The sequence below is a fragment of the Trachypithecus francoisi genome, unplaced genomic scaffold (genome assembly GCF_009764315.1).
Source record: "Trachypithecus francoisi isolate TF-2019V2 unplaced genomic scaffold, Tfra_2.0 Lachesis_group12, whole genome shotgun sequence".
Classification (NCBI taxonomy): Eukaryota; Metazoa; Chordata; class Mammalia; order Primates; family Cercopithecidae; genus Trachypithecus; species Trachypithecus francoisi.
The window spans coordinates 21,204,753-21,231,458 of NW_022681457.1; the positions used below are offsets into that span (position 1 = coordinate 21,204,753).

The 26,706-nt window shown below is 42.1% G+C and overlaps 1 protein-coding gene across 5 annotated transcripts in view; it reads left to right on the plus strand.

The window, feature by feature from the left end:
* The window catches only part of FGGY (FGGY carbohydrate kinase domain containing), a 442,861-nt gene that overhangs the window by 345,677 nt on the left and 70,478 nt on the right, over positions 1–26,706 (plus strand). For 4 of the 5 annotated variants that reach the window (XM_033225064.1, XM_033225066.1, XM_033225061.1 and 1 more), the window contains 2 exons: positions 715–835; positions 7,427–7,521. In XM_033225064.1, the coding sequence (XP_033080955.1) occupies positions 715–835; positions 7,427–7,521 (216 nt within the window). The remainder of the gene's footprint in view (positions 1–714; positions 836–7,426; positions 7,522–26,706) is intronic. The other variant, XM_033225062.1, reaches the window with a different exon arrangement.

A 26,706-nucleotide genomic window follows, 5' to 3' on the forward strand; every position in this document is an offset into this window, starting at 1 on the left:
ACAGGGATGAGGATAATGTGTTTTAGGAAGATATTAACACACAAGGACTGAGACACAAGGCTGAATTGAAAATATGGTGAAGCCCTGAAACAACCTGGGAATGGATTTGGCTCAGAAGCCTGCTTTTAGAGAACCACTACCTGGTTTCAGGTAATAGCAAAGGTAATTTTAGCCTGCAGCCACCCTGAAGCCTTGGATATTACCTTCTTTATGCAATTAGAGGCTTCTTTCCATGATTCTGCTGCTGGATTTTTTGGTGCTTTTTCTAAGGAAAAAGCCTTTAGTTCCCATTTAGCAAAGGAAGACTGACCAATATACCATTGACTCTGTTTCATAGTAGTATTGCAATCACTCCTAATACAGGGCCTGGGCTATAGTAGACACTCATTAAATATCTGTTTGAATGAACTATGTTACCATTAACTGTGTTGACATTGTCGACTGTTTTTGTCAGTATTGTGTAACTACTGATAGAAGCAAATGGTGTAATTAAGAGGGTTTTGGAATCAGTCAGGCCGAAGTTGAAATTCCCACTCTGTGATTTAATTAATGGTGTGATCATAGACAACATAGTCTCTGTGAGTCTCAGCTTTCCGAGATAGTGTATGTAAAGCTCTTAGTACAGTGTCTAGCACTCAGTAAACATTTAAGAAGTGTTCCCTAGTGTTTACTTTTGCGACTATACTGATGCTATCTTCTGCTTCTCCTTTCAAGTTGGGGACTCGCTTCATCATAGAAGCCATGGAGGCAGCAGGGCACTCGATCAGTACTCTTTTCCTGTGTGGAGGCCTCAGCAAGAATCCCCTTTTTGTGCAAATGCATGCGGACATTACTGGTAAGTCTGGGAAGGAGGAGAGAAGGTCATTTTTGGCTTGGCAGCAAATGGGCATGGCCCAGTTCTGGGTGAGGTGAGATTAGGAGGATATATGTGGTATGCTAAATTATTAAAATAATCCTGAAGTCTTTATAGTCAGGATGGAGAAAGTGACTTCTATGTATATCCAACCATTGAATAATGGTGAGAAATAACACAAGAGAAGTTGGCCAGGACTAGATCTTAATCCAAGCATTTACACAACAGTTTTGAGTACCTCTTCTGATCCACATATTGTGGAGGATATTGAAGATATGAAGATGAATAAGGCATGATTCTTGCTCCCCACCACCCAGGAACTCAGGGTCTATTGAGGAAGGGAAACAGCAAACAGGCATATTAGAGGTAGTATGGCAAAAGCTCGGAGTGAGAAAAGTACAGGGTATCATGGAAACATAGTGAGGCACCTTGTCTGGTTTGGGACCTAATGGCAGCTCAGGGCGTGTGGTCTGGAAGAAGTGATAAGAAAGCTGTCTTGAAGAAAGAATGCAGAGGCTGGATGCTGTAGGATCTGTGGGTCTGGTTGCAGACTGAATTTGAGCCCTAAGACCCTGCGATCCTGTGATTCCTTCTCAGCTGATCAGAATCAGGGATCATGATAGAGGTGCAGGGAATCACAAATAATGGGCTGAGCTCTTTGTGATATCAGCAGACGGTGGAGGAGAAGGATCCTTATCAGAGCCCCTAGAACCCAAGGAAGGGGCCCCATTGGCAGGAGGCTTTCTCCAGGAGGTCCTCCAGGAGGACCAGGAGGCATCAGGTCCAGAGAGACAGAGGTCCAGGCGCCGTTTACTCCTTGCCCCTCTAGTGTCTCCTGGGGACTGGTGTTCTCTCCCAGGACCCATCCCTGGGTGGACAGGTACCACCAAGGCAGGGCAAGGTGAGGGAAAGTAGGGGAGGATTGTACCCATCCTATAATCCCAACTCCAGCCTGATAAGAGCCCACTTGATCCTACCTGCATTTATCATGATCCTTTGCTATCTGTCATCCCCTACTTTCTTACCTCTGACTTCTGGGCAGGTGAAAGTCCCTGCCCCATTATATCCTTGTTCCCCCTCCAAGCCACACAGATTCCTGCAGGTGAGAGCCTTGTCTAACACGATGGATGTAACTGATCTCTGCACATCATGAGATGAAACTAAGTAAGTCATTTATTCCCAGCCTAGAGATAAGCAGACTGAGGCACAAGTCTGAGGACAGTAAGAAAAGCATACAGTCTAAGGGCAGAACTATTGGGATGTGGAGTATAGAAAGTATTACCATTAACCAAGCCCCTACTATGTGTCAGTGTGAATCACGCTGTAGACACTTAATCCTCCCATGCCACCAAAGGGTAGAAATTGGTGCCCCCATCTTACAGACAAGCAAGCTGATGGGTGGGTAGGTGAATTTAATCGGCTATCTAAAGTCAAACAGGCAGTATGGGGCAGGACCAATATTGTAACCATGGTGTGTCTGGGCCCACCGTCCCTTTATATTGTACTGCTGACCCAGGTTTCTCGACTTTTCTGCCAAATTTTTAACCGTTTGATGATGACCCCTCTTTCCTGAGGTGTCCAAAACCCTACAGAAGTGGGCCCTTCAAAGCAGAAGGAGGAAAGACATAAAAAGAGCCCAGATTGCCTTATAATTGCCCCCAGGAGAAAAACCATAACATTTTATCTGAAAATCAGTTGGCTGGTTCAGGTAACTTTCAAGCTTAAAATTTCATCTGTGACATTCCAATTTCTAGCCTTCTTTTTTTTTTTTTTTTTGTTTTTTTTTTTTTTTTTTTTTTTTTTTTTTGAGGTAGAGTCTTGCTCTGTCACCCAAGCTGGAGTGCAGTGGCCGGATCTCAGCTCACTGCAAGCTCTGCCTCCCGGATTTACGCCATTCTCCTGCCTCAGCCTCCCGAGTAGCTGGGACTACAGGCGCCCACCACCTCGCCCGGCTAGTTTTTCTGTATTTTTAGTAGAGACGGGGTTTCACCGTGTTAGCCAGGATGGTCTCGATCTCCTGACCTCGTGATCCGCCCGTCTCGGCCTCCCAAAGTGCTGGGATTACAGGCTTGAGCCACCGCGCCCGGCCTTTTTTTGTATTTTTTGGTAGAGACAGGGTTTCACCATGTTGGTCTTGAACTCCTGACCTCAAGTGATCCACCCGCCTTGGCCTCCCAAAGTGCTGGGATTACAGGCATGAGCTACCACGCCCGGCCCCAATTTCCAGCCTTCTGATAGCCAAAAAGCTTCCTATCTGGATGCGATGCAAGAGGAAAGATGAAAATCAGCTTTGGACAACACAGTACTCTAGAAAATGGGAAACAGGGCCTCCCAGAGCAGAACAGCTAGCTGTGAGTGACCCCGGTACTGACTCGGCACTGCAGCCCTGGACTTTGTGAAAATGGGTCATCTTCCAGGCCCTACATCGCTGGGCTGACTCAGAAGCACGCTGGGGGGGGTGGGGGGGGGGAGTGCAGCGGCTTCACAGAAAGTTCGGCTTTGGAAACTGTTCTCCTCTAGGCTGTTGAATGAAAAGGCTGTTAATCGTTATTTGGATTCCGATTGAAACTGGACCTTTTGTCTCTAACTATGGACCAGTTACAGTTCCAGACAAAGGGACCTTTTCTTTAGCCTGGAATTCCTCTGCCTTTGGGAGCCTGTGACTGACAAGTGATGGCAAAGTGCATCTGCCTTTGAATGCTTTGGGTTCTGCTAAACTCATTAATGCATCAGATAAAATAGTTCACATTCCAGCCAAAGCTGCCCTCTTCCTCTCCTTCACCCAGCACTCAGAGAAAAGAACACATTTGCATTTGTCCCTGTAAAAGGCACGTACACAAGCAGCCAATATAGAGGTAGTGTCATTGGTGCCTTTAAACATTGTATTGCTCTAGTTTTCCTACAGAGACAGAGTTAGGGAGGACTGTTGACCTGGAACATGATTCTCAGAAATGCATGTGAAAAACACATTGGAATTTGGGAGATTTTTTTGGAGATAGTGTGGAACAGTGGAAAAAGCAGGAGATCAGCTCTGTGACTTTGGGCAAGTTACTTTACCTCTCTGAGTCTCAGTTCCCTCTTCTGAAACAAACAAACAAACAAAATTTTCATCTCCCTCATGTAGATCACTGCTGAGGAATAAATGCCCGCAAGTTTGTGAGCATCAAACTCTGTGCCTAGACCCAGTAGGTGATCAGTAAATGTTAGTTCTCTTGTTCCATCTAGGAAGCCCCGTGCCAAAAAGAAAGAGGGACATTTGAGGAAAAAAAAAAAGCAGTTTATGATTTTGAAAGTGAATCTTTGCCATGTTGAGAACAGCCTGCTCTGTACAAGCAGGGAGAGCAGGGCTTTGCCAGCTTGGGAAATGTTGTCTACATGAGGAGGAAGAACCTCCTTGTACCCCAGTCATTTGGTTAACTGTGGTTTCAAGAAAGACTTGGTATGTACTAAGTAATTGTAAGTTTCCCCCACTGACTTGGGACTAAATGTTCCTTCTTCTAAGTTTTATTTTTTAGTACTGGTAGTTTCAGTAGGGGTTTCCCTCTCCTGGTCTTACTCATTATTTTAATTATTTGTTCTTTCATTTATTCACTCAAAAGCATTCTCTGAGCACACCAGTGCGCCAAGCCCTGAGGTTGGCACAGGGATGCTAAGAAGAACAGTCATGTCCAGCCAAGAGGTTCTTTATAAAACACAGAAAAAGTGCCCTTGGTCTTATGACCAATATCCAGAGTGAGTAGAGTGGGTACCCAGAGGATAAGATGTGTCAGTGTCAGTCAGGTCCAGGCAGAGAACAGATCCACCCTCCAATTAGGTTAACTGGAGAGAAGTTGAGTAAAGAGTCAGTGTACAGAACTGTGGGCAGGGTGCTGGAAGCCCAGATAACCAAGAAGTACCTTGGGATACTAACAGTGTTTCCACCCCTGGGCTTGCAAGGGTGAGGGTCGGGAGCAGGCAATCTGAGCCTGATGGGATGTGTGAAGAGGGCAGCCCAGCAGAAGCTTAGTCAAGGATGTATCTAGAGGGCAGGGGCCCACAGCTGTGATCCCCACTGGCCAGTCTCCCAGGCACAGAGTAGGTGGAAGGAGGAAGGGAAGAGGTGGGATTGGTCTTAGAGGCAAATGGAAGCAGTGGGTTGATTTCACCCTGGGTAACAGGTGTGAGGAGAGACATCAGAAGTAAGGTAAACTTTAAGAATAACAACTAATGCTAATTTAGTGCTTTCTCTAAGCTAGACACCATTTCAAGAGCCTTGTTATAATAACAATTTTAGTTCTCACAGCAACTCTGAGATAGGTGGAATTTTAACCCCATTTTTCAGATGAGAAAGCTGAGGCACAGAAAGGTTAGGTAACTTGCCAAGGATCACACAGCTAAGTCAGTGGGGAAGCCAGGATTCAAACTCTGGCAGTCTGGGTTCAGAGCACTTTGGGCAGCAACTTGAGAGCTGATAGGGGATTCACCAGGTTCACATAGGTCTCTGGTTGGCAAGGGGAGGAGCCTGTGAGTAGTTCCTCCCTGCTCACAACTGGGGGAGCTTTTGGCAGGGTAGGAAGGCCTGGGAAGTAAATGGTGTTTGGAGGCACTGTCTTCAAAAATTCCCCAGGTCCATAGGGAAGGCTGGGTGGTCACAGTCGCACACCCATCTGTACCATTCCTAGGATTCTTCAAAGGCTTGTAGTGCTCTCTCCTGCTGGGGTCAGCACAGCCCTTCAGTGTGGCCTGGCATCTGTCCTTCCCCTCTGGATGGTTGATGGGAACCTTTAGTGTCCCTTCCCCACTTATCCAGTTTTTAGCCCAGGTCTAGTATATGCAGAGAGGCTTCACTTGCCATCCACCTGAATTCTAACAGTAGCAGCCATCATTTCTCCAGGGCTTACTGTAGGCCAAGAAATGTGCTAAGCACCAACTATGTGCCCTCTCATTAAGCCTCACAACACACCTATGTGGTACATCTTATGATCATTCCCATTTTGCATTTAGGGAAACCAAGGCTAAAAGAGTGTAAGTGACTTGCTGGACACAGAGCTAGTGGAACCAGGAAACAAACTCAGGTCTGAGCTTCTCCCAGCATTCCCACCCGACACCATGTTGGCAGTGCCTTAAGCCCTGGCCCAGATAAGGGCTGGTATTTCTAAATTCTGTGGGGTGTCAGTGGGAATTTGGTCCCCTGCCCTCTTTCTCTGGGTAGCTGGAGGAAAGAATTGAGTGGGGAGGTAATGGGATATAGAGAGAGTGCCTCGGGAAAATCTCAGACAAGCTAGGAAAAGAAATTTAAGCTTTGGGAAAATAACTCTTACAGCTTGAGTACAAGAAGGTTTTACACCACAAGGGTACCTCTGTAAAGTTTGCTGCCATCTCCGGATGAGCAGACCAATCTATACATTATAGACCTAAGAATCCTAAATTATTTCTATTAATCTTAAACCTACCATGAACCCTCAACCTCTGTGCGTTAGCATACGGAGGGCTTCTCCCTGCCCGGTGGACCCCTGCTCACCCTTCAGATTCCTGTTTAAGCCTCATCTCCACTGTGATCTGTGAAGACCACTACCCCAGAAATGTGTTCCCTCACCATTCAGTCACTCACCGTGTGCTAGATACTGCTCTAAATGCCAGGGATTCAGCAGTAGACAAAACAGGGTCCCTCCCCTCATGTAGCTTAAGTTCTTGCAGGGGAGACAGACATTAAACAAGTAAGTAAAATACAATGTTGGAAGGTGGGATGAAGCAGTTAAGGGGGTAAGAAGTATTGAGGGAAGTTGTAATTTAAAATTTTAAATCTGATGGCCGGGGAATGCTCAGCAGGAAGGTGATGTTTGCAGAAACACTTGAAGGAGGGCCCGGCAATTAGCATGTGGGCATCTAGGAGGAAGTGTTCCAGACAGGGAACAGCACGGGTGCTTCCGAAGCACACTCAGGAAGCAGCAAGGAGGCCAGGACTATGTGGCTGGAAGGAGAGAAGGAGGATATCAGAGGGGGAGAAGTGGGGCCAGATCTGGGAGGGAGGGCCCCTTGTCAGCCAGTGTAAGGACTGTGGCATGTACCCTGAGAGAGGGGAGAAGCCCCGGAGGGATGAATCATACCCTGTCTTTCTACCTCCTTCCCTTAGCACATCTCAGTTAAGGAACCAACCCCCTGGTTGGAGAGAGAGTAGCCTTCCTCTCTCTCATCCATCTCTCTCCGAAACCTGAATAGCAGGACACGGTGCGATTCATCTCAGTATTCCCTAGGCCAGCAAAGCACTTAATAAACATCTGTGGATCTGAACTTGAATCAAATGGCAGGTAGCAGCTTGCAGAAGCCTGAAAAACCTGGGCACTGAGGTCTCATGAGTTGATATATATGGTGTTGGCTCCCTTGGGCCCTTGGCTACTGCACCAGCAGGCACAGGCAGTGAAATCTTTTAGAACCAAATAATCCCAAGGAACAAGGAAGGGAGGACTGTGGGGAGTCAGGAGGGGGCCTGCTGCTGCCCTGATGTCAGGTGTTTTTACCACTGTGGCTGCTGGCTGGCTCCTCATACTCCCCTGGCTCTGCTCCCTAACCAAGGTGTGGCCTTGTCCTGTGCAGGCATGCCTGTGGTCCTGTCGCAAGAGGTGGAGTCTGTTCTTGTGGGTGCTGCTATTCTGGGTGCCTGTGCCTCAGGGGATTTCGCTTCTGTACAGGTATGTGAAGACCAGGGGGTGGGCTGTGGCTCCTCCCCTGTCTGAGGCCAACCTTCCTCTTGACAGCAGCTCGCATTTTACAAAACACACACAGGATATAATTAAGAAATGATAGGTTCCAGCCAGGGAAAGCACAAACACTTCTAGCCTCAGACATATTTATTGCAGTTTTCATTTGACTTGGCCTCGGTTCGTGTTGGTCGTTCTGTTTTTCAGTTGTTTTTGTTTTTTATTTCTTCTTTAAAATACCTTTTAAATTATTCCTTTTAAATTTCCCCTTGACCACTTTTCTTTGAGCACATGAAACAGGTAAGCCTCAAAACCTCAGTTTTTCGTGTGTATTTCAGATTTTTAAAAGCTTATGGCAATCCCACCATTTTCCAAATACGTTTAAGGCCTCTATCAGCAAGAGACACAAATGACAATGTTAGTATTAAATAAAAAAGGAATTAAAAGGGAAAATAAGGAACAAAGATATAGGAAGAAGGAAACAATTTGGTGGCTGTGATTAAACACGTAATTTGGCTCTGAGCTTCCTGGCAGCCAAGACAAAAAAGAACACATGATAAATTGCATAATTCTTATTTTCAAAAAGAGGAAACATACTAGTTTCTGGTGAGAGGCAGAACTTTCCCTCCTACCAAATTGCGAAAGACTTTGCACACATGGGGCTTTGTGGAGAGGTTTTGAGTGCTAAAATAATACAAGATAAAGAACGAATGTGGTGTGGAGGCTAGGAGCATACAGGCTCTGGCATTAGACCACCTGGGCTCAAATCCTGGCTTGACGACCTGCCAGCTCTTGTGGCCTAAACACTCTTCTCTGTACCTCCGCTTCTTTATCTGTCATAGTAATTAACAGTACATCGTGAGTTCTTTCTGTGTGTCAAGCATGCTCATTTAGTCCCTGCAACAACTCTATTATCCCCATTTTATGGTTGAGGAACCTGAGGCATAAAGTAGTTAAATAACTCAGCCTAAATGAAACGGCTAGTAAATGCCAGAATCAAGAAGTCTAGCTCCTACTTCTCAACTGAATGTTTAAGAGATATTTGTTCAGCTAAGCAGCAGAGTGTCCAAATGACTTGCTCATGCTCTCAAGGTTAGGACTACAAGCCAGATAACTAGTAGCTCCGTAATTAGAATTTCATTTATTGTGAACCTCTTAATGTGCCAGACACTGTGCTAGGTGCTTTTTGTATAATCTTCCTAATACCTATAACAATGCTTCATGAACCACAGAGATTGGGCAATAGAGATCCAGAAAGCTTATAAAACTTAAGGGTACACTGTTAGGAACAGATAGATATAAAACTGTGATGTTGTTTGTACTGCATTTTGGAAAATGTGCTACACTACACACTATCCAAGCCTCTGAAACTAATGACTGTGAAATCTCCCTCACAAGGAATTAAATCCACTCATGAATTCTTGTGGGTTCTGAGTGAATCTTTAAACAAAGATGGTATAGTTTAATTCTTGACTTTTTCTGGATGGTCTCCTCCTTTCTCAAAAATAGCACATGGAGATATTTGTTGTTGAAATATCAATAAATGGTCAATTATTATTTTAATGTATCAGCTGACAGAGATGTTCTCACAATTAGATATCTTGCCCTTCCTGTGACAAATTATAAAAGTTAAAACAGGAGGGATGCTTACTAAGATTCTACAGAGGTTACCCTGTGTTGTGAACTGAATATTTGTATTCCTGCAAAATTTGCCCTAACCCTCAATGTGATGGTATATGGAGGTGGGTCTTTGGGAGATAATTAGGGTTAGATGAAATCATGAAGGCAGGAGCCTAGTCTCATGGGTTATGAAGGTCTGATGGGCCCTTATACAAAGACAACAGAGAGCTTCCTTGTTCTCTCTGCCATGTGAAGATACAGCAAGAAGTCCATTTCTACAAGCCAAAAGAGGGCTCCCACCAGACCCTGACCTTGCTGGCACCCTGATCTCAGACTTTGAGCCTCCAAAACTGTTAGAAGATAGATTTCTGTTGTTTAAGTACCCAGTCTATGGTATTTCGTTATAGTAGCCTGAGATAAGACACCTCATTTAATCTTGACAGTCATCCTGCTTGCAGGATGCATGTTTTTATCCTTCTGTGATAGGAAACCAAGTTTCAGAGATGTTTGAAGTTATTTGTCCAAGGCTACACAGAAAGGGTAGAAGCAGAATTGAAATGAAGGTCTCTCTGGGTCTGTATCTTATCCTGATTGTCATTCTTTTTCTAATGTGTTCGATTGTTTTTTCTTTAAAAATATTTTCTGACTTCTTAAGTGTTCAGTGGTGTATTTTCTGAAAAGAAATGCCATAGGTCACAAATCAGGAGATATTCTGTAGCTCAAACAAAGAATAGCATGTCAAGATGAGGCTGTTATACCAGATGCTTCATACCATGACTTATGGCTTCGTTGATATCTTATTCAAAACTGGGATTTCCAGCTCCAAAGGAATTCCACTCACATCTTCCCCTAATTGGAAGCTGAGCTTAATTCCACACTGACATCTTGGCTACGTGAGATTTGCTGTTAGTCTTCTGGAACAGAATCTAAGATATGGTAGATCAGATTTGGAACTGATGACTTGAGTAGCAGCTGCAAGGCTCACAGTGTTGTAAAGACAAGCTCATGTCTCCTGTTCAACCCAAGGATGTGTGTGCCTGTCCTGATCGTTTTCAAGAGACACAATCTAGTAAAGAGAGCCCCCAGCTGAGAGAGGCCTGAGGTTTTATCTGTCATCGCTTACCTGACAGAATCCCCATAGTCTGGAGTTTTGTGCTTGCTTTACTATCCTCAGACAATGTCATTTGTTCTCTCTGGGTACTTGTTTTATTTGTCTGTTTTATGTATTTTTTTTTAATGTTTAAATAAGAATTGGCACCCATATGGGACTATTGAGATAAAGAGCCTTTGAAAATTCCAGTGACCTCTCAGATGTAATCAATGTCATTAGAATGATAAAATGTTTGGAACTGCTTTGAAAATGAAAATGTATGTAGACTTAGCATCATTTGCTCCACTCCAAAGAAGAGGGGTCAACCTTTGTGCCCCAGGTCTGGGGACCAGCTCCAGATTCTGGCAAGGTGAGGCAAAACTGAATTGCTTTCTTTCTGTGATTCATATTTTTAACCTGAACTTCAATACAGTCTTTTCTTTGAACTTCAGAGACCCTGGCTTGGTTTGCAGGGTGCCTGCCTTTCCTTCCTTAAGAAAGTTGAGCAATTCCTGCCAGCACCTCAACTATTCCAGCAAGTCAGATGTTTTATCTTCTCATGGACCACACATCTGGTGGTTAGATGGAGGATTTCACTTCTCATCTAGATAGGCTGATTTTGGTAGACTCAGCCAGAATCACCTACTTCAGATGCTGGGAAGGCTGGGAAGAATCCAGAGGACCCAGACAGCAGAGGTAGGGAAAAGTTTTATATGCTTCAGGAGACAAGGTTTCTGAATTTCATAGGCCCCTGAATGGATGATTTTCAGCCAGGGGTGGAGTCCTATACCTTTCTTGGGTGATATCAATGGATCCACAGCTGTAGATTTCGCTTGTAGCTATTGTAGACTCTGTGTGTCTCAATTCTGGGAGAATTTTATCAGGGAAAGGGAGACTGGATGGAATTTTCTGGTGGGGCCTTAATGAAAGATTGGCCAACAACAAGATCTATTGATACTGCAAATTTTGAAACATGCTGACAATTCCTAGCTTCCTTGTTCTGTTATTTTATCCATTCAGATTCTCCTTCTCTTAGTTTGTCTCTGTCTCTCTTCCCCTGTCCTTTCCTGCTTTCTCTCCCTTTAGACATCTAAAGTCTTCTTACTATTTCTTCGTCAAATTCAGATCTCACAAAGGAGACTGATATACCCATTCGTTCATTCTAAAGAATACAATGACTAATACTATCTTAAAGAGCTGTCCCTCTTTGGAAAGGGTGTTTTCCTTTTAGTAGTTTTCAAAACTGTGTCTTTACTGAAGAGTACCATCTCCTTGAGGACAAATATTCTCGAAGGCAAATCATGATCACCTTTATATCTGCAGTTTAATGAATAATATGGAATCAAGCCACAGATATGCTGCTCTTACAGTAAAAGTTTAGCTATTGAATAGTGGGAGGGGACACAAAGAAGGCAGTCCACTTCCCCTCCCTTTACCCTTAGGAATGTGGAATCCCTGTAGTCTTGACCTCTCTGACCTTTCTACTTGATCCCTCCCCCATCATCAGTAGAGTACAAAATGATCCTCTATAATTCTGAATATCTTGGAAAACAAATAATTATAACTAGAAGCTGAGAGTGTTCCATAACACTTCTCTAGGCTCCCAGGTCCTGGAAAATCAACATTCTAAGAAATACAAGGACAAATAAATAAAACAAGAAGCAGTTTCAAGTCGTTGTGAGAGAAAACCCAATCAAATGGCAAAGAGACAGCAACATGAAATGACCCTCCACTTTCTGTTTCCTTCAGGCCCCCTGCAGATGTCATTAACCTTCTGTAATTTCTTATCTTCAGGGGCAGTTTTTATTCAAGTCTTTTTAGACAAAACAAGCTTTAATTCCAGCAGTGCTATTTGTCTTGAACCACTACGCCTCACCCTTGAAAAAAAGGAGCGGAGGAAGCATCTCAAGCAAAAATCAGTAAAAGGAGACAGTGACAAGAGATCAAAATGCATTCAGCAGTCAGTTTAAGGGGAGTACCAGTGTAAAGAAAATAAGCCTTTGGAATCAGCCAATTAATCACAGACCTTCCTTCCTCCCACTGCGTGAGCGTTGCCACCCCTGTAAATCACTGACTCCATGCACTCCCACCATCAACTTTCCCTGTCACGTTCCAGACAGACTCCTGTGTCTTCAAGACCAATACATATAAGTGGCCAGTTGAGAGCTGTGATTACTCACCCTTTCTGTAATGTGTGCCCACAAGATAAACCATCTATGCTGACCACAGTGGTCGGTCTACCCTTGAGGTCAGTCGTTGCAAACATCCTCATTGCTTAGCTGAAACCTCTCCTTCTGTTCTTTTTCATGAAATTCACTTCATTTAGAGCCAGTTATACTTATCACCTGTTCTGCATTTCAGAGCCTATGATTTTTGCGTACAACATGTCTCCCATTCTGTTTTGTTTAGTAAGAGTCAACTTTCTGTGATTTTTTTTTTTTTTTAGCTCTATTTGGCTTTCTATCACCATAAATACCAGTGTTGCTATTTGCAAAATAAAGCTGATTATCATTATCTTAGTTTCCAGAGGTTAGGAAAAACTGAAATACTGTAGATGTTCAGAAGTATGAAACCATCCCATTTCTTAGTGCATTCAATTTAATTTACTTGCACTTTTTCATTTTCTGGAATACTAACATTTCATGTTCATTGGGGACAAAAATAAGAAAATGTAATTAAGATGAAAGAAAATATGAAAACATTTATCTTGTTATCCTAAAATAATCTATTTTAAATTATTTACTTATTAACTATTTAATATTATGGTTTCTGTTCTCTTAGTCTTTTTGTACATATTTTTAAATCATTTTATAGTTTTAAATTACAAAACGTATTATACAATGCATAAAGTTTTATCTTTATAGACCTTTTTCCTATACTCAAAAATATGTAGTAAACTTCTTTATTTATCATTTTTGTAGGCTGCATAATTTTCTGCCTGGTAGAATATATTATAGCTTATTTCACCAGTCCTCCAGACTTGAATATTTAGGTTTTCTCCATTGTTTTAAAGAATGCTGCAACTGACATCTCTGTAACTAAATGTTTGCACACATCCTAAATTATCTCTGTAAAATAAAATTAGAGGCATATAATTGTTCCAGCAAAAAGTATGCCCAACATTTAGGGTTCGGATACATAGTAATAATTTATACTCTCATCAGTTGGGTCTGAAAACTCAGGGTTTACATTTCCTGTATATAAGGAATCTCTTGTCATGGATTTTAGTTCCATTTTAGTTCTATTTAGCTTTCATCCCCAAGCCTCTTATAATCCTACTTATTTCACATATGGTCCTGATATTATCAGCTTTTTTTTTTTTTTAGTAGCCTTTTGCCCTTTGCTGCTTAAGCATGTGTTTCTGGATGAGATTCTGATTCCTAATTAAATAGATTCAGATTACTGATTGAATTTTCTGAGTATCCTGTCCCATATGTCAATGTCCCTCAGAAAGTCAACAGAAAACTTTGGAATGGCATAATAATTAATCATTGAAAGAAGAATTCAATTAAGAATATGAAGTTGGACCTAACATTCATTATTCTTATTGCCACACCTGGTTAACAATACATTTTTTTTTTTAAGAGTTTTCTCGACCCCTCTGGGGGAAAAAAAAAAAAAGAATAAAACAAAAATAGATCAGGTTCTGATTAATTTATAAAACCTCTGGTTCCAATCCAGTTTGCAGAATGATACCATGGATATAAAAGTCAAAACATTAGCTGAAAATTGTAAATTTTAATGAAATTATTTCAATATAAGATACATATCATTTGACTCTCCTGTTCCTTACAGAGTGATCCAAGAACAGGACCTGTTACTTTCCATCTATTGTCATTCATAGACTCCTTGAAGCAACCCGGTAGTTGGTAGCAGCGACCTTTGTGCAGATGAGGACTCTGAAGCACAGAAATGTTGTATAACTTGTTTAATACAAAGCCCATGCTCTTTGTATTCCATCAGACCATATCCTATAAATACATATACATTGCTAGGGAAGTACACGATGGCAACTCAGACACCTCTCACAAGGTGGTATGGTTTATAAAAAATAGCATTACACATTTGTCATCATTCCTTGGTTGAGTGGCCCACACAGAAATAAAAATAAGCAGAGTGCCCTCTTTGGTATGAAAATATTCTAATTCATTTCCCCAGAGAATGACTATACTCATCGGTATTATTTTGCTCTACTTATTTGCTTTTAATCATAATATATGCCTGTTTACTTTTTATAGACATAAAAAGGTAGATTTTAAAAATGCCCTTTAGGTAGATATAAAAAGCACTTTAATTAAGAACATGAATTAAAAGATACTTCAATAATGAAGTACAATAGATTAAGGAGTACTTTAATAGACTAAAAGAACTTGAATTAAAAGATACTTAAATGCTGTTGTTGTTAACACAAAGATTTAGGCTAACAAAACGTATTTTCCCAAATAGATCTGTCACCTCCCCCCTACAATTTTTATTCAGGAATGTAAGAATTGGGCTTTTATAAAAGCAACCAATGGCTAAACATCTACTAAGTTCTTAGAAACTTTGAAGGATTACAGAACTCTCTTTCTATAATAAGGTTTACCTGTTTGACTTGATTTTGTTAAATATGGCACTTCATACTGGTGTAAACCTAAACAAAAATGTGTAAGATTTATCTCATTGAAAGAAGTGCCTGTAAGTAATTAATTCCTCACTCTAATTACTATTTATGCCTTTACTTTTTATTATAAATGTTCTTTTTGGAATAAACTAGAAATAGGTTTTTTTTTTCTTTACACTAAAATAACTGATGAATAGCAATGAAATCCTTGCTGTATAATATTCAACACAGTAAATTAAGCTATAGATTCAAATGAGAGATCAGAAAAGACAGGGCTTTTAGTTAAATCAGTAATATTCTGTGATTGCAAAAATTGCCTTGAAAAATACACACACACACACACACACACACACACACACACATACACACATACATACTATTAGAAAAAGTTTGAGATTCGATTCAGAGTGTGGAAGGTACAGTGTCTTAAAAGAGTTTCAGTTGCAGCATTTAGGCAAATGATCAAGAATATGCAGAAGAAAACAAAAGAAATCATAATTATAGTTTCCTAACAGACGTATTTGATCCTCTGCAGTGAATAATAAAAAAACTAGCATGCGCTAGGATCAGAATCTTGAGTAGCATGTATTTAATTGTATGCATTTCAAAGAAATTTGGACATTTTAAAAAGTTATACCATATTAAAAGTTGTATAGCTCACACCTGTAATCCCAGCACTTTGGGAGGTTGAGGGGGGCAGATCACGAGGTCAGGAGATCGAGACCATCCTGGCTAACACGGTGAAACCCCATCTCTACTAAAAATACGAAAAAAAAAAAAAAAAATTAGCTGGGCGTGGTTGCAGGCACCTGTAGTCCCAGCTACTCAGGAGGCTGAGGCAGGAGAATGGCCTGAACCCAGGAGGTGGAGCTTGCAGTGAGCAGAGATCGCGCCACTGCACTCCAGCCTGGGCGACAGAGCGAGACTCCATCTCAAAAAAAAAAAAGAAGTTGTATATAAAGACATTTTCTATAGTATTATAATAATTTTACAAATGAGGAAACAGGGTTAGAGAGAGTAAGTGAGTTACCAAAGCCAATGGCTAGAAAGTGAGAGAGCCAGAATCCAAGTACTAACCTGAGATTCCCAAACCAAGGACTGTTCAGCTCAGCCACAACTGGAAATGGACTCTTACGGGGGTAAGTGATTACCATTATTTTAAAAACTAGTATCAGAAATAGATGACAAGAATTTAAATGTATATCAAAATATCCCTTTGGTAAATGTTGGTGTCCTCACAGGTAAACAGAGGGCACCCTCAAATTAGAGTAATTTGAGAGTGTTTAAAAGAGGGACTGTTTACAAAATTGCAGTCATAGAGACAGAGAAATCACTGGGAGAATGTGACCCTGGGGTTTGTAACAGCTGGGCCTGTAGAGGTGAGCGAACAGTGCAGTTACTGGAAGCCCAGAACAGAGGGCTGTGTGGAGACTGCACAGTGACCCTGGAAGAAAAGGGCTGCACTGTTAACCCTATTCTCCCTCTATTCTCCCTCTCTTTAATCTCATGCCAGCCTCACCATTGGCTGGAATCAGAGTCAGAGAGCAAGGGAACCTGTTGATGTATTCTGTATAAGGTCACATCTCTAAGCTCAGAGGAGGGTGGGAAGAGATCTTCAGAAGCCCTGGGAGATATTCAACTGAGTCACCCAGCTTGGACTATTCAGAGTGGTCTGCAGGCTAGAGGGCAGTCTCTAAATGGTTAGTTCAGGTTTGCTGTGAAACAAGGAACTTGCATCAGAATGTAAATCAATTATGTCACCAAGTGTACTGTTTAGTTCAGCTGTCATTTTATTCATAGCAGGATGTTCTCAATTAAGGAATCGGTGTGCTGGCTTACATCCTGGGGCAAACTCCTTTCACCATTACAGATGGACCCTTTGAATAGCACTGAACTAGAATCCTTGCTCTGTAGGTAATGATAAAAACACTGGAATCCCTTTCCTTGCTTTGATTTTCCTACCTTACATTCTGCTAAAGAGAAGAAAACAAGTATTTGTCTGTACCTATCCTGAGCCTGGCACTGTGCTAAGGTACTTTAGATGACATTTAATTCTTGCAAGTTAGATTATTCACTTCATCTTTACAGAGAAGAAACAGGCCCAGAAAGTTTAAGTAATGTGCCTATGGTCTAACAGCTAGCAAGTGACAGAGCCAGCACTCAAATCCAGATCTGACTCCAAAGTCCATGCCTCTCACTGTTTGTAGGCTATCCCAGGACTGTGCTTAAAATTATCTGACATTAACACCAAGAAATAAAGCAGCGTTGTTGGAGGATTGCCTTATATGGAGACCTATGACTATGTTCTGTATACATATGCTATTCATGATTCCTGGGAATAGATGCAACCCAGCTCCCCCCAAATCAGATAGCACTGTTTGTGAATACGATGTTACTCCATGTTATAAGGCCTTGCCCAACCCAGCCAGCCAGGTCAGAGATGAATTCAGTTTGTTTCTAAGTGGCTGTTGTCTGTTGGCATCTCTTTTTAAACCTGGGAGGTCGAGAAGAAGATAGGGAGAAAGAATTCATGGGAGGGATGCATTTCCTTAGAAATGTTATTAATTGGCTGGGCAAAACAAAAGAAGGAAATAACATAGCTGCTCCTTACTAAGTAAAGGCATCGTCTTCCCTTATCTCATTAAAAATTAAAAGCACTCTTGGTTTAAGTAGGGCAAATTAGTAATTAAGTGCTATATAATGAACTTGTATAAACAGAATATTGAAGGGGAAGCCAAATTAATCACTCCACTGGCTTGTTTTTGCCCCCATTAATGCACCTTTTACTCAGGTCCTTCCTGTGATACCAGGATGCATTTTCTGCTCTCCTCCGCTGCTGGAGATTGGGTGGGCTGTGATAGCCTGGCTGACAGATGACAGTGGACTAGATCTGGAAAAGTCGTGTGTGGGGGCCTCAATTCAAAGTAGGTGATGAGGATGGCTGTTTCATTTTTTAAGCCAAGGCTCATCAGTACAAGCCTACATGTGACAGGAACACCCTTAGACAGTAGCAGGACAAGGAAGAATTAGACACAATGTCAGTACCGAAGGAATTCCCAGTCTACTGGTTGGGGGAGGTTGGACACAGATGAATACAATTATGAAAAAGTCTAAGGTAATGGCAAAGACTATTTGCTTGGGCTCAAATCTTGGCTCTGCCACTTACCTTGGGTAAGTTAGTTAGTTTCTGTGTGTCTCAGAGGCCTCACCTATAAAAGATAACAGTAGAGATATATTATCTTGTAACTCATTTTGTAAGGAGTAAACATGTTACTGCATATAAAGCAAAATAGTCTTATTAATGTTGGCTATTCTTTAAGTTGCAATTACTCTGCAATGGAATGGTGGGGCATTTGAGGAGTGACTTCCACTGTCTTAAGAGGGCTGGGAAAGTCATCCAGAGGAGGCAGCCTTTGGCTGATGATCAGGGCACCATGGGAGCCCCCAGGCCTATGCTCTTCATCTTTGCAGCAAAGTGCCTCCTCTGAAAGCAGAAGAAAGAGCTTGGGCCTCAACCCGGGACAAATACCTCTCCATTTCAGCTCAACATAGTAAATATTAGTAATGACAGCTGGATCTTCAGTCTTATGATATTTTAGCAACTACCTGCCAAGTATGTGGGGTAAGGAGTAGGAAGAGTAAGTGAGCTGAGTCCATCACAGGCAGGGTAAGAGGAAATCAAATGCAGCAGCAGTAAGTAGCCCTCTAAGTCACCTTGCTGAACCTCCTGGTGATGGCATCTCCTCGGCTTGCTAGCTGTATGAACACACCTGGCTGCGCAAGCTACTTAATTGCTCTGAGCTCAGTTCCATATTAACTTATCCCATTGAGTTTCTGCAAAGATTCTGTGAATGAAAGCACATTTAACACAATGCCTGTTCAGCAGAAAAGTACTATTATCATTCCCTGTGTTCATTTGATCTTCACCACAACCCTATGAGGTAGGTGGTATCATTGTGCCACTCTATTAAGCAAGAAATTGAGGCACCAAGCTATTGAAAAGCTCACCTAAGATCACCTAGATGGTTAGTGGCTGAACGATGGTTTAAACTCAAGTGGGCTGGCTCCAGCCCTGCCCTCTGCCATATTCCCCACAGCCCTGTGCTTTGGAGGGCACCTATAGCTACATTTACATGTCACATGCTAGAAATAGGGTAGATGCTTCTCGAGGATGTCCAGACCTCTCACTCACTATTGAGGAAGAAGTTCTTTCCTTCCGCTTGAGGGAATGGTGGGGTAGAACCTACAGCTATGGTGACCCTTTGACAGGTGGGGCAGGTAGAGCAGGCGCAAGTGACTCACCAGAGAGCATTAGCCCTAGGATGCAGTAGGAATGCCGCTGTTGCACTGATCTTGGCAGTTTTGCTTAGCGAACAGAACAATTTATTTGTCATTCATACTCTGCTTCCATAAAGGATTTAAGAAAGCGTACAATAAGTGGCTAAATAGGTTACTGGAATAAAACTCACAAGTTAGAAACAATGTAAAAAGAGGAAAATAGACACACACACACACACACACACACACACACACACACAAAACATGGGACGATACCAGCAAAGGACAAAGTGATTTGATTCTGTATCAGGTAGGAGAAAAGTACTAGAAAAGTATGAATACTAATATTTGTATTCAAAGTACTACCAAAGGATGTTGAAAATCAGATTGTTTAACTCTAGATTGGTGAGTGCCACACCAAATATCTATGGGACAGATCTGGCTTATCTATGGTCTCTGACCTGGACTAGGCAGTTATTATGATGTTTTTAATGAGGTCTCACACTGTTGCCCAGGCTGGAGTGCAGTAACATAATCACGGTTCACAGCAGCCTCAAACACCTGTTCAAGCAATCCCCTGGGGTTATTTTGACTGAACTCCACACAAGGCAAAACTGGGAAATATGTGAAGTCATGTGGAGTCAAAGAAGTATACCAATTCTTTAAAAGAGAGCATGTTTTTCCCTATACCAAATTCTAAAATACTTATTTCTTTAAAAAGGAACTTAGAAATCATTCCATGGAACTCTTATAGAAGAAGGCAGAATTCATTATATACCACCTTGCTGAGAGCCCAGATCATGACATTGAAACCTGACTTTGGGTCTAGATAGCTTTTTGGAGATGTCACTTGATGACTCAGGGATACCAAGAATACCCAGTTTGGTAGATAGATAGCATGTCCCTTCACCTTTTTCCATGAATATTCTTTCCCTTGGCCAGCTTTGCAAACAAAGTTGTGTTACTGACCTAGGAGTGTCTCATAGGACCTCAGTAGTAAAGCTTTGTACCAGCCTGGCATCAGAGAAGTGCTAAAATGAAGCACCCATCAATCGAGAAGGGCAACAGATGTTGAAGCATATCAAATGTCGGTAAACAGCAAGCCCACAGAGACTGCTGAACTTGGCATCCTCATAGCAAAAATACCCTGGTGCCTTTAAGAGAGAATGCTGTGGATTTTTATAAACCACATTAAGTGATGTATTTTTTTTCTCCATTTGGACAATTGCTACCCTATGAAATATTTTCCCTGAAAGATGGTCTGCTCTCCTCTATTTTTTTTTAATCTCTACTTTTTTAAGGGCAAACTTTATGCTCACAGAGTGTTCTAGGCTCTCAGCCCTGGATATAGGTCTCCAGTAATTGAGAGGAGTTTCATGTTCAGCTTATCTAATACCCTCTCTTTTACTATTAGCAGTATGATTCATATTATAAGTAATAAATTGGGCCATATTTCAATCCTGTAGCTGTGCACTAAATTAGACCCTTTCCCTCTATAAGCCTGCTTACTTATTTGTGTAAAAATAAGACTATTAAGATCACATACCTCATGCAATTGTTGTGAAAATTAAGTGAGATGATATGTAGAAGGTGTTTGGCACAGTTACTGGTATGAATAAACTCTCAATGAGAAGTATACAAAATTATAGTAATATTTATGATGATAACTATCATTACTATTAGCTGACTATAAATCACATGCTGTATTAATGCTTTACATACATTACCGAAAGATGGCTGGGCTGGTCCTTTGCCTGTTTGCTCTCGGAGAGTGCTCCTTCCCCTGCTCTGCTGTGTATTACGCTTCCTAGGCTCCCTTGCACCTGTCCTCTGGGCAGGCTTGGTCAATGGTAGATACCGGTGGGAGAATGACTGATGTGCAGGCAGAAGTCAGGTCTTTTCTCCCATTCACTACAGCAGCAGCTGCATCTTCTATCTGATTCCAGCTCCCAGCCTTTCTCAGGTCCCTGTTCTGGCCACTCAGCTTTTCTTTGGTTTCTTTTCCCTGCTCCTGGCTCTGGTCACACCACTGCCTCCTGTCATCCCTTGATTCCTAAGAGGGGTAGCATCTGTCTGCTGTTGGTAACCCCTCTGTGGCTTCAACAACCTGTTTGGCTTCTAGTTTTCTTCTGTCACCAATGAAACTAATTTCCTTTATTTTTTATTTTTTTTTATTTTTTGAGACACAGTCTCACTCTGTTGCCCAGGCTGGAGTGCAGTGGCGCCATCTCGGCTCACTGCGAGCTCTGCCTGCCAGGTTCACACCATTCTCCTGCCTCAGCCTCCTGAGTAGCTGGGACTACAGGCACCCACCACCATGCCTGGCTAATTTTTTGCATTTTTTTTTTTAATAGAGACGGGGTTTCACCATGTTAGCCAGGATTGTCTCGATCTCCTGACCTCGTGATCCACCCGCCTTGGCCTCCCAAAGTGCTGGGATTATAGGCGTGAGCCACCGCATCCAGCTGAAACTAATTTCTTTTTTTTTTTTTTTTTTTTTTTTGAGGCAGTCTCGCTCTGTCGCCCAGACTGGAGTGCAGTGGCGCAATCTCGGCTCACTGCAAGCTCCGCCTCCCGGGTTCATGCCATTCTCCTGCCTCAGCCTCCCGAGTAGCTGGGACTACAAGCGCCCGCCACCTCGCCCGGCTAGTTTTTGTATTTTTAGTAGAGACGGGGTTTCACCATGTTAGCCAGGATGGTCTCGATCTCCTGACCTCGTGATCCGCCCGTCTCGGCCTCCCAAAGTGCTGGGATTACAGGCTTGAGCCACCGCGCCCGGCCTGAAACTAATTTCTTATATTTAATTCCTCCTGTCCAAAGACCTAGAGTAGCTTCAGCTACCCTGACTGGACTCTGATATCATTGCTTTTAAATACTAAAAGAAAAAGTAGTCCTTATACAGAATTCACTTCTCGTCCTCTCCATGTTGGAATGAGCCAAGCCAACTGGAGAAGGGATGGCCGGTTATCATGGAGAGAAATTCACTTTGACTAAAGCCCAAAAGACAATAAATTGACCTAAACATCTTTGATGAATACTGCCTATACACCCAACTGAGTTTGGCATTGAGGCCAGAGCCTCAGGTAGCTTATCCCCTCTCTGAGGAGACAAGACTAGACTCCAAGTCATAGCCAAGCACAGCACAAGATAGTGTCTAGTAAGAAGGAATAGGAACACCTCTTTCTTGAGCCAGAGCCCTGGACCATTCACTATTCTAGGTAAGTCACTATAATAGGTATGTGATTATTCTCATATGCCAAATGAGGAAATGGAGGCTCAGAGAGGGCAAGAGATTTGCCCAAAGTCACACTGCTATTAAGTAGTGGTCTTAGCAACTTAAGTCTGTATGTCCTAGAACCTATGTTTTTTGGACTCACATCTCTTCCTCAAAGTTTTCTAAGCTTTTTGTCAGTTTCAAAGCAGATAGTAAGAAAACTGCATACATAATTCATATTGCCCTGGTCTTGTAGAAATGACCTTACAGAAACAATATTCAGCCTTATTCACCTAATTCTCAGAACAGGTTTATGTGGAAAGTTTATTGTGTTCATTTTTTACAGATAAGAAAGCAGAATCAAAAAAGTAAAGGAACTTACCCAAGGTCACACCAAACGTTCATATTCAACCTGGAATTTGAATGCAGGTTTTTCTGTCCCCAAGCACATGCTCTTTCCACTTGGGAACATCTAACAACTGGACCATATGTAGTATAGGACCAAGTGTTTTTTAGAATTTCTTTTTTTTTTTTTTTTTTGCGACGGAGTCTCACTCTGTCACCTAGGCTGGAATGCAGTGGTGCGATCTTGGCTCACTGCAACCTCCACCTCCCTGGTTCAAGTGATTCTCCTACCTCAGCCTCCCAAGTAGCTGGGATTACAGGCGCCTGCCACCACACCTGGCTAATTTTTGTATTTTTAGTACAGACAGGATTTCACCATATTGGCTAGGCTGGTCTCAAACTCCTGACCTCAGGTGATCTGCCTGTCTTGGTCTCCCAAAATGCTGGGATTATAGGCGTGAGCCACCTCATGTGGCCTAGACATTTTTTTAAAAGGTTGGGGAGCAAGGCCAGGTTCCCCAACTTCCAGGAATAGACAGTTGGGTTAGAGAAGTATATATAAAGTGACCTGAAACCAGAGAGCGCCATTGCATAATCTACTCTCTGGTAGTGACTACCAACAGGAAAGAGAAGCCTGGCTTTGTGTAAGAAATGGGGCTTGAAATGGGCTGGAGTGGAAACATTAACTTAGGCAGAGAAGCAGCAGGAAAAGGACTTTTTAGATAGAGGTGCTGGTGAGAGCAAAGGAACAGATGCAGACAGAACGGAAATCAATGTTAACTCCTGGGAAGGGTCCCAGTTCAGGAGTAGTGAAAGAGAAAGTTGGAGAGACAGGACTACAGTTGTTTACAGGTGGGGTTTTTAACCACAAACAGATCAGTTAGGAATTTGATCAGCAGTCTTGGTAGTACTTTTTGCTCAGTATTCCCTTATCCTTTAACTGTCTTTTAAAAAAATGTTGCAAGCTGATAGTCTCACTTAAAAAAAAAAAAAAAGTAAGTGCTTCTTAGATAATACTGCTTTCTGCTTAAGAAAAATAGCTTGTAAATTAGTTCAGCCTGTGAGTAATAATAAAAGTTTATTACTCATCTCTCACAGTTTTGAAGAGTCTCTAAAAAAGAAGGGAATACTCTTTAAATGCCCCTAAAATGCTATCCTCTTTCACTACAGTTCATTTGTGTATAGGGTGTTATAAAATAACACATTTGAGAATTTCAGGATGGAGAAAAGCACCTTCTGAAGCAATGTCATTGAGAGATGGGGAGCAAGCTGCTTTCTACCAGCTCAAAATCTACTCCCTCCTCCCTCACCAGCCCCCTCCCTGACATCTTGGCCTAGAGAGGAGCCTGTGTGTTGGATAGAATTGATGGCAGTGACATTCCTACCAAGTTGGCCCTTTCAGTTTCACCTGTCAGCGTCTCTGATGAAGAGGGATCTTGACAAACCAGACTGGTTTGGATAATTGGACAACAGCAGTTGTCTTCATCTCAGTAAATTGACTAACCACTGCAGAGGCTGGAGGAGAAATTTATAGAAAATCCTAAAATGGAAATTGAAGCAAGCGTTTCAATGACTAGGAAACAACAGGCTTTAGTGAGTTTCCAGCATATTATAGTATGGTGGGGTGCTGGGACTCCTGTCTTCAAGGGGCCCCTAAAAGTGATAGAGGGGATTCATTTAGTATGTGCCAGCTGCTGTTTAGGCACTTTTTGGTTATTAGCTCACTTAGTCCTCACAACGGTCCAATGAGATCCTGCTATCAGTTGTACTTTGCACACAAGGAACCTGAATCGTCAAGAGGCCACACGCTTTCCCAAGGTTACATAGCTGGTCAGAGGTGAAGCTCAGATACAAACCTAGATTCTGACTCTGGTCTGTTCACTCTAAATACTGAAATCCATCTCTATAAAGCTCCTTTGGGAAACTCATCTTGGTCAGGCCCACCTCTACACGGCCCTACCCCCATGTGCCCATCTCTTGCACTGCCCTTAGATGTTGCCATATTTGCTGATCTCACTCAAGTGTGAGCTCCCATATAAGGGTCCAAGTCTTACTCGTCCTTAGCCAGTAGTTGGTGCTGGATACATGTGTGTTGTACCAGACTGGAGGTGAAGTTTTACAGAGAATTTGTAATCTCCCTGAAGCTGGCTAAGAAGGCAGCCACCTGTGACTAGTTACACAGAAACCCAGGCACTTAAAGTAGTGGCACTGCTGGGGATGGACTTAGATTTAAAGTCGCTAGCAGGTAAAATCTGATCTGTGTCTCCAGAAACAACTTTACTTGTGCACATTAGCTCTGACTCTAAACTGCTCCTTAACGGTTCTCACTTGGACTGACTCCCCAGTCATTAGAGTCTGTTCTATTACTAGTAACTCAGTGTATGATCTGGAACAAGAGATCTACCTCTTTGGGCCACAGTTTCCTCATCTTTAAACTGAAAGAATCTGATTCTGGTTTTCAAAAATGTAAAGCAGTGGAACCTTTGGGAGGCCAATATATAAAACAGAAGGTGAACTGTGTCTCTGGCTTATCCATCATACCCTCTTTCCCCACTGCCTGGCAGCCTTGGAGGGTGTTTGCTGAACATAAGCACTGGACTAGATCTTTCCAAAGGAAATAACCCAAAATATTTAAAATGTTTAATAATGATATTTAGTAATTCAATAATGAAGTAACTTCAAAATAGCGTAGCCTACCTTGAGAAAAGCAGGTTGGAGGGCCCTCACCATGGGATCACTGTGCCTGTCTGTGTTACTGTCAAACATTGTGTATTCCAGACAGGGAGGGGTGTCAGCTCAGCCTGATAATGTACAGTGGATTGGGGAAGCTAAAGCCTCTGGGCCTCATTCTCCTTGGCTGAAAACAGACTGCGTGTCATGGCACTGGTGAATTAGAAATTCTATCCAGCCACTCTTGGAGATTGATTTTCCGTCTGGGGATCCGACCTCTTGCTTCACTAGCAGAGGGGATCAGACTGTTCTGGGAGGAGTCAATGAGCTGGCCCTCAGAAAAGCCTTCCCTTTCTTTTTTGTTCTTTTATTTTCTTTTTTTTAACTGTATGTTTCAAAGGGAAAGTCTGATTACTTTGGGGACTTAACACTACCAGTCTGAATTCTTTTTGGTACTTAGAGCCTTGAGATATCCATACCACCCCCACATCCGTCCTTTGTGCTAGAAGATTACTGAAGATTTAATTCCATTTATGTCATTGGATTTGTAAAGAAAAAATCCTTTTGGATTCAAAGATGAAGGCCTCACTTACTTTATTTTTGTCATTTTCACAGACCCCTTATGCAAATGCCTCAAGAGTAAGGATCTTGCTCAAGTGATTTTTGTATCTCCAATGGCAAACACGCAGCCTGACATAGAGTAGCTCCTTGGTAAATATGTGTTCATTCATTCAACAATACCCCCGAGGTACAATGATAAGCAAAACAACTATGGTCCTAATACTGATCACATCTGCAGTTGACTGAAAGAGACAGTTAAAAAGATAAGAACAAATAAATATATCTTGGGTTAAGTGCTATAAAGGAAAAGAACAGGTTCAATTGGAGGAAAAATTAGAATTGTTGATACATGAGTGGAAGTAAATGACCCAAATTTCCAACTCTAAATCTCTGTCTCATTTCACCTCTTTGTAAATAATCATTGCTATTATTTTAAATACCACAACTGCTGTCATTTCTTGTTTACCCATAACTACATTCTAAACTCGGTGCTGACATCTTTGTATTTATTATATAAAATTCTCAAAATTATCCTGCCAGTTAGGCTTTCTTATCACTTATTCCAAATGAAAAAACAAGGTCCAGGGATTTGTTCATGATCGGAGAGCTAAGAAGTGTCAGAGATGAATTGAACCAAAGTTGGTCTGACAAAGCCTGTGTTTTAAGCAAATGGGAAAAAAAAAATTCTCATTAACTCCAAAGATTATCATCAGGAGTCCAACAGGGTTCCCAATTTGGGAACTACTATATCATTATCATATGGCAGAAGGTCCACTATGTTAGATGAGAAGACAA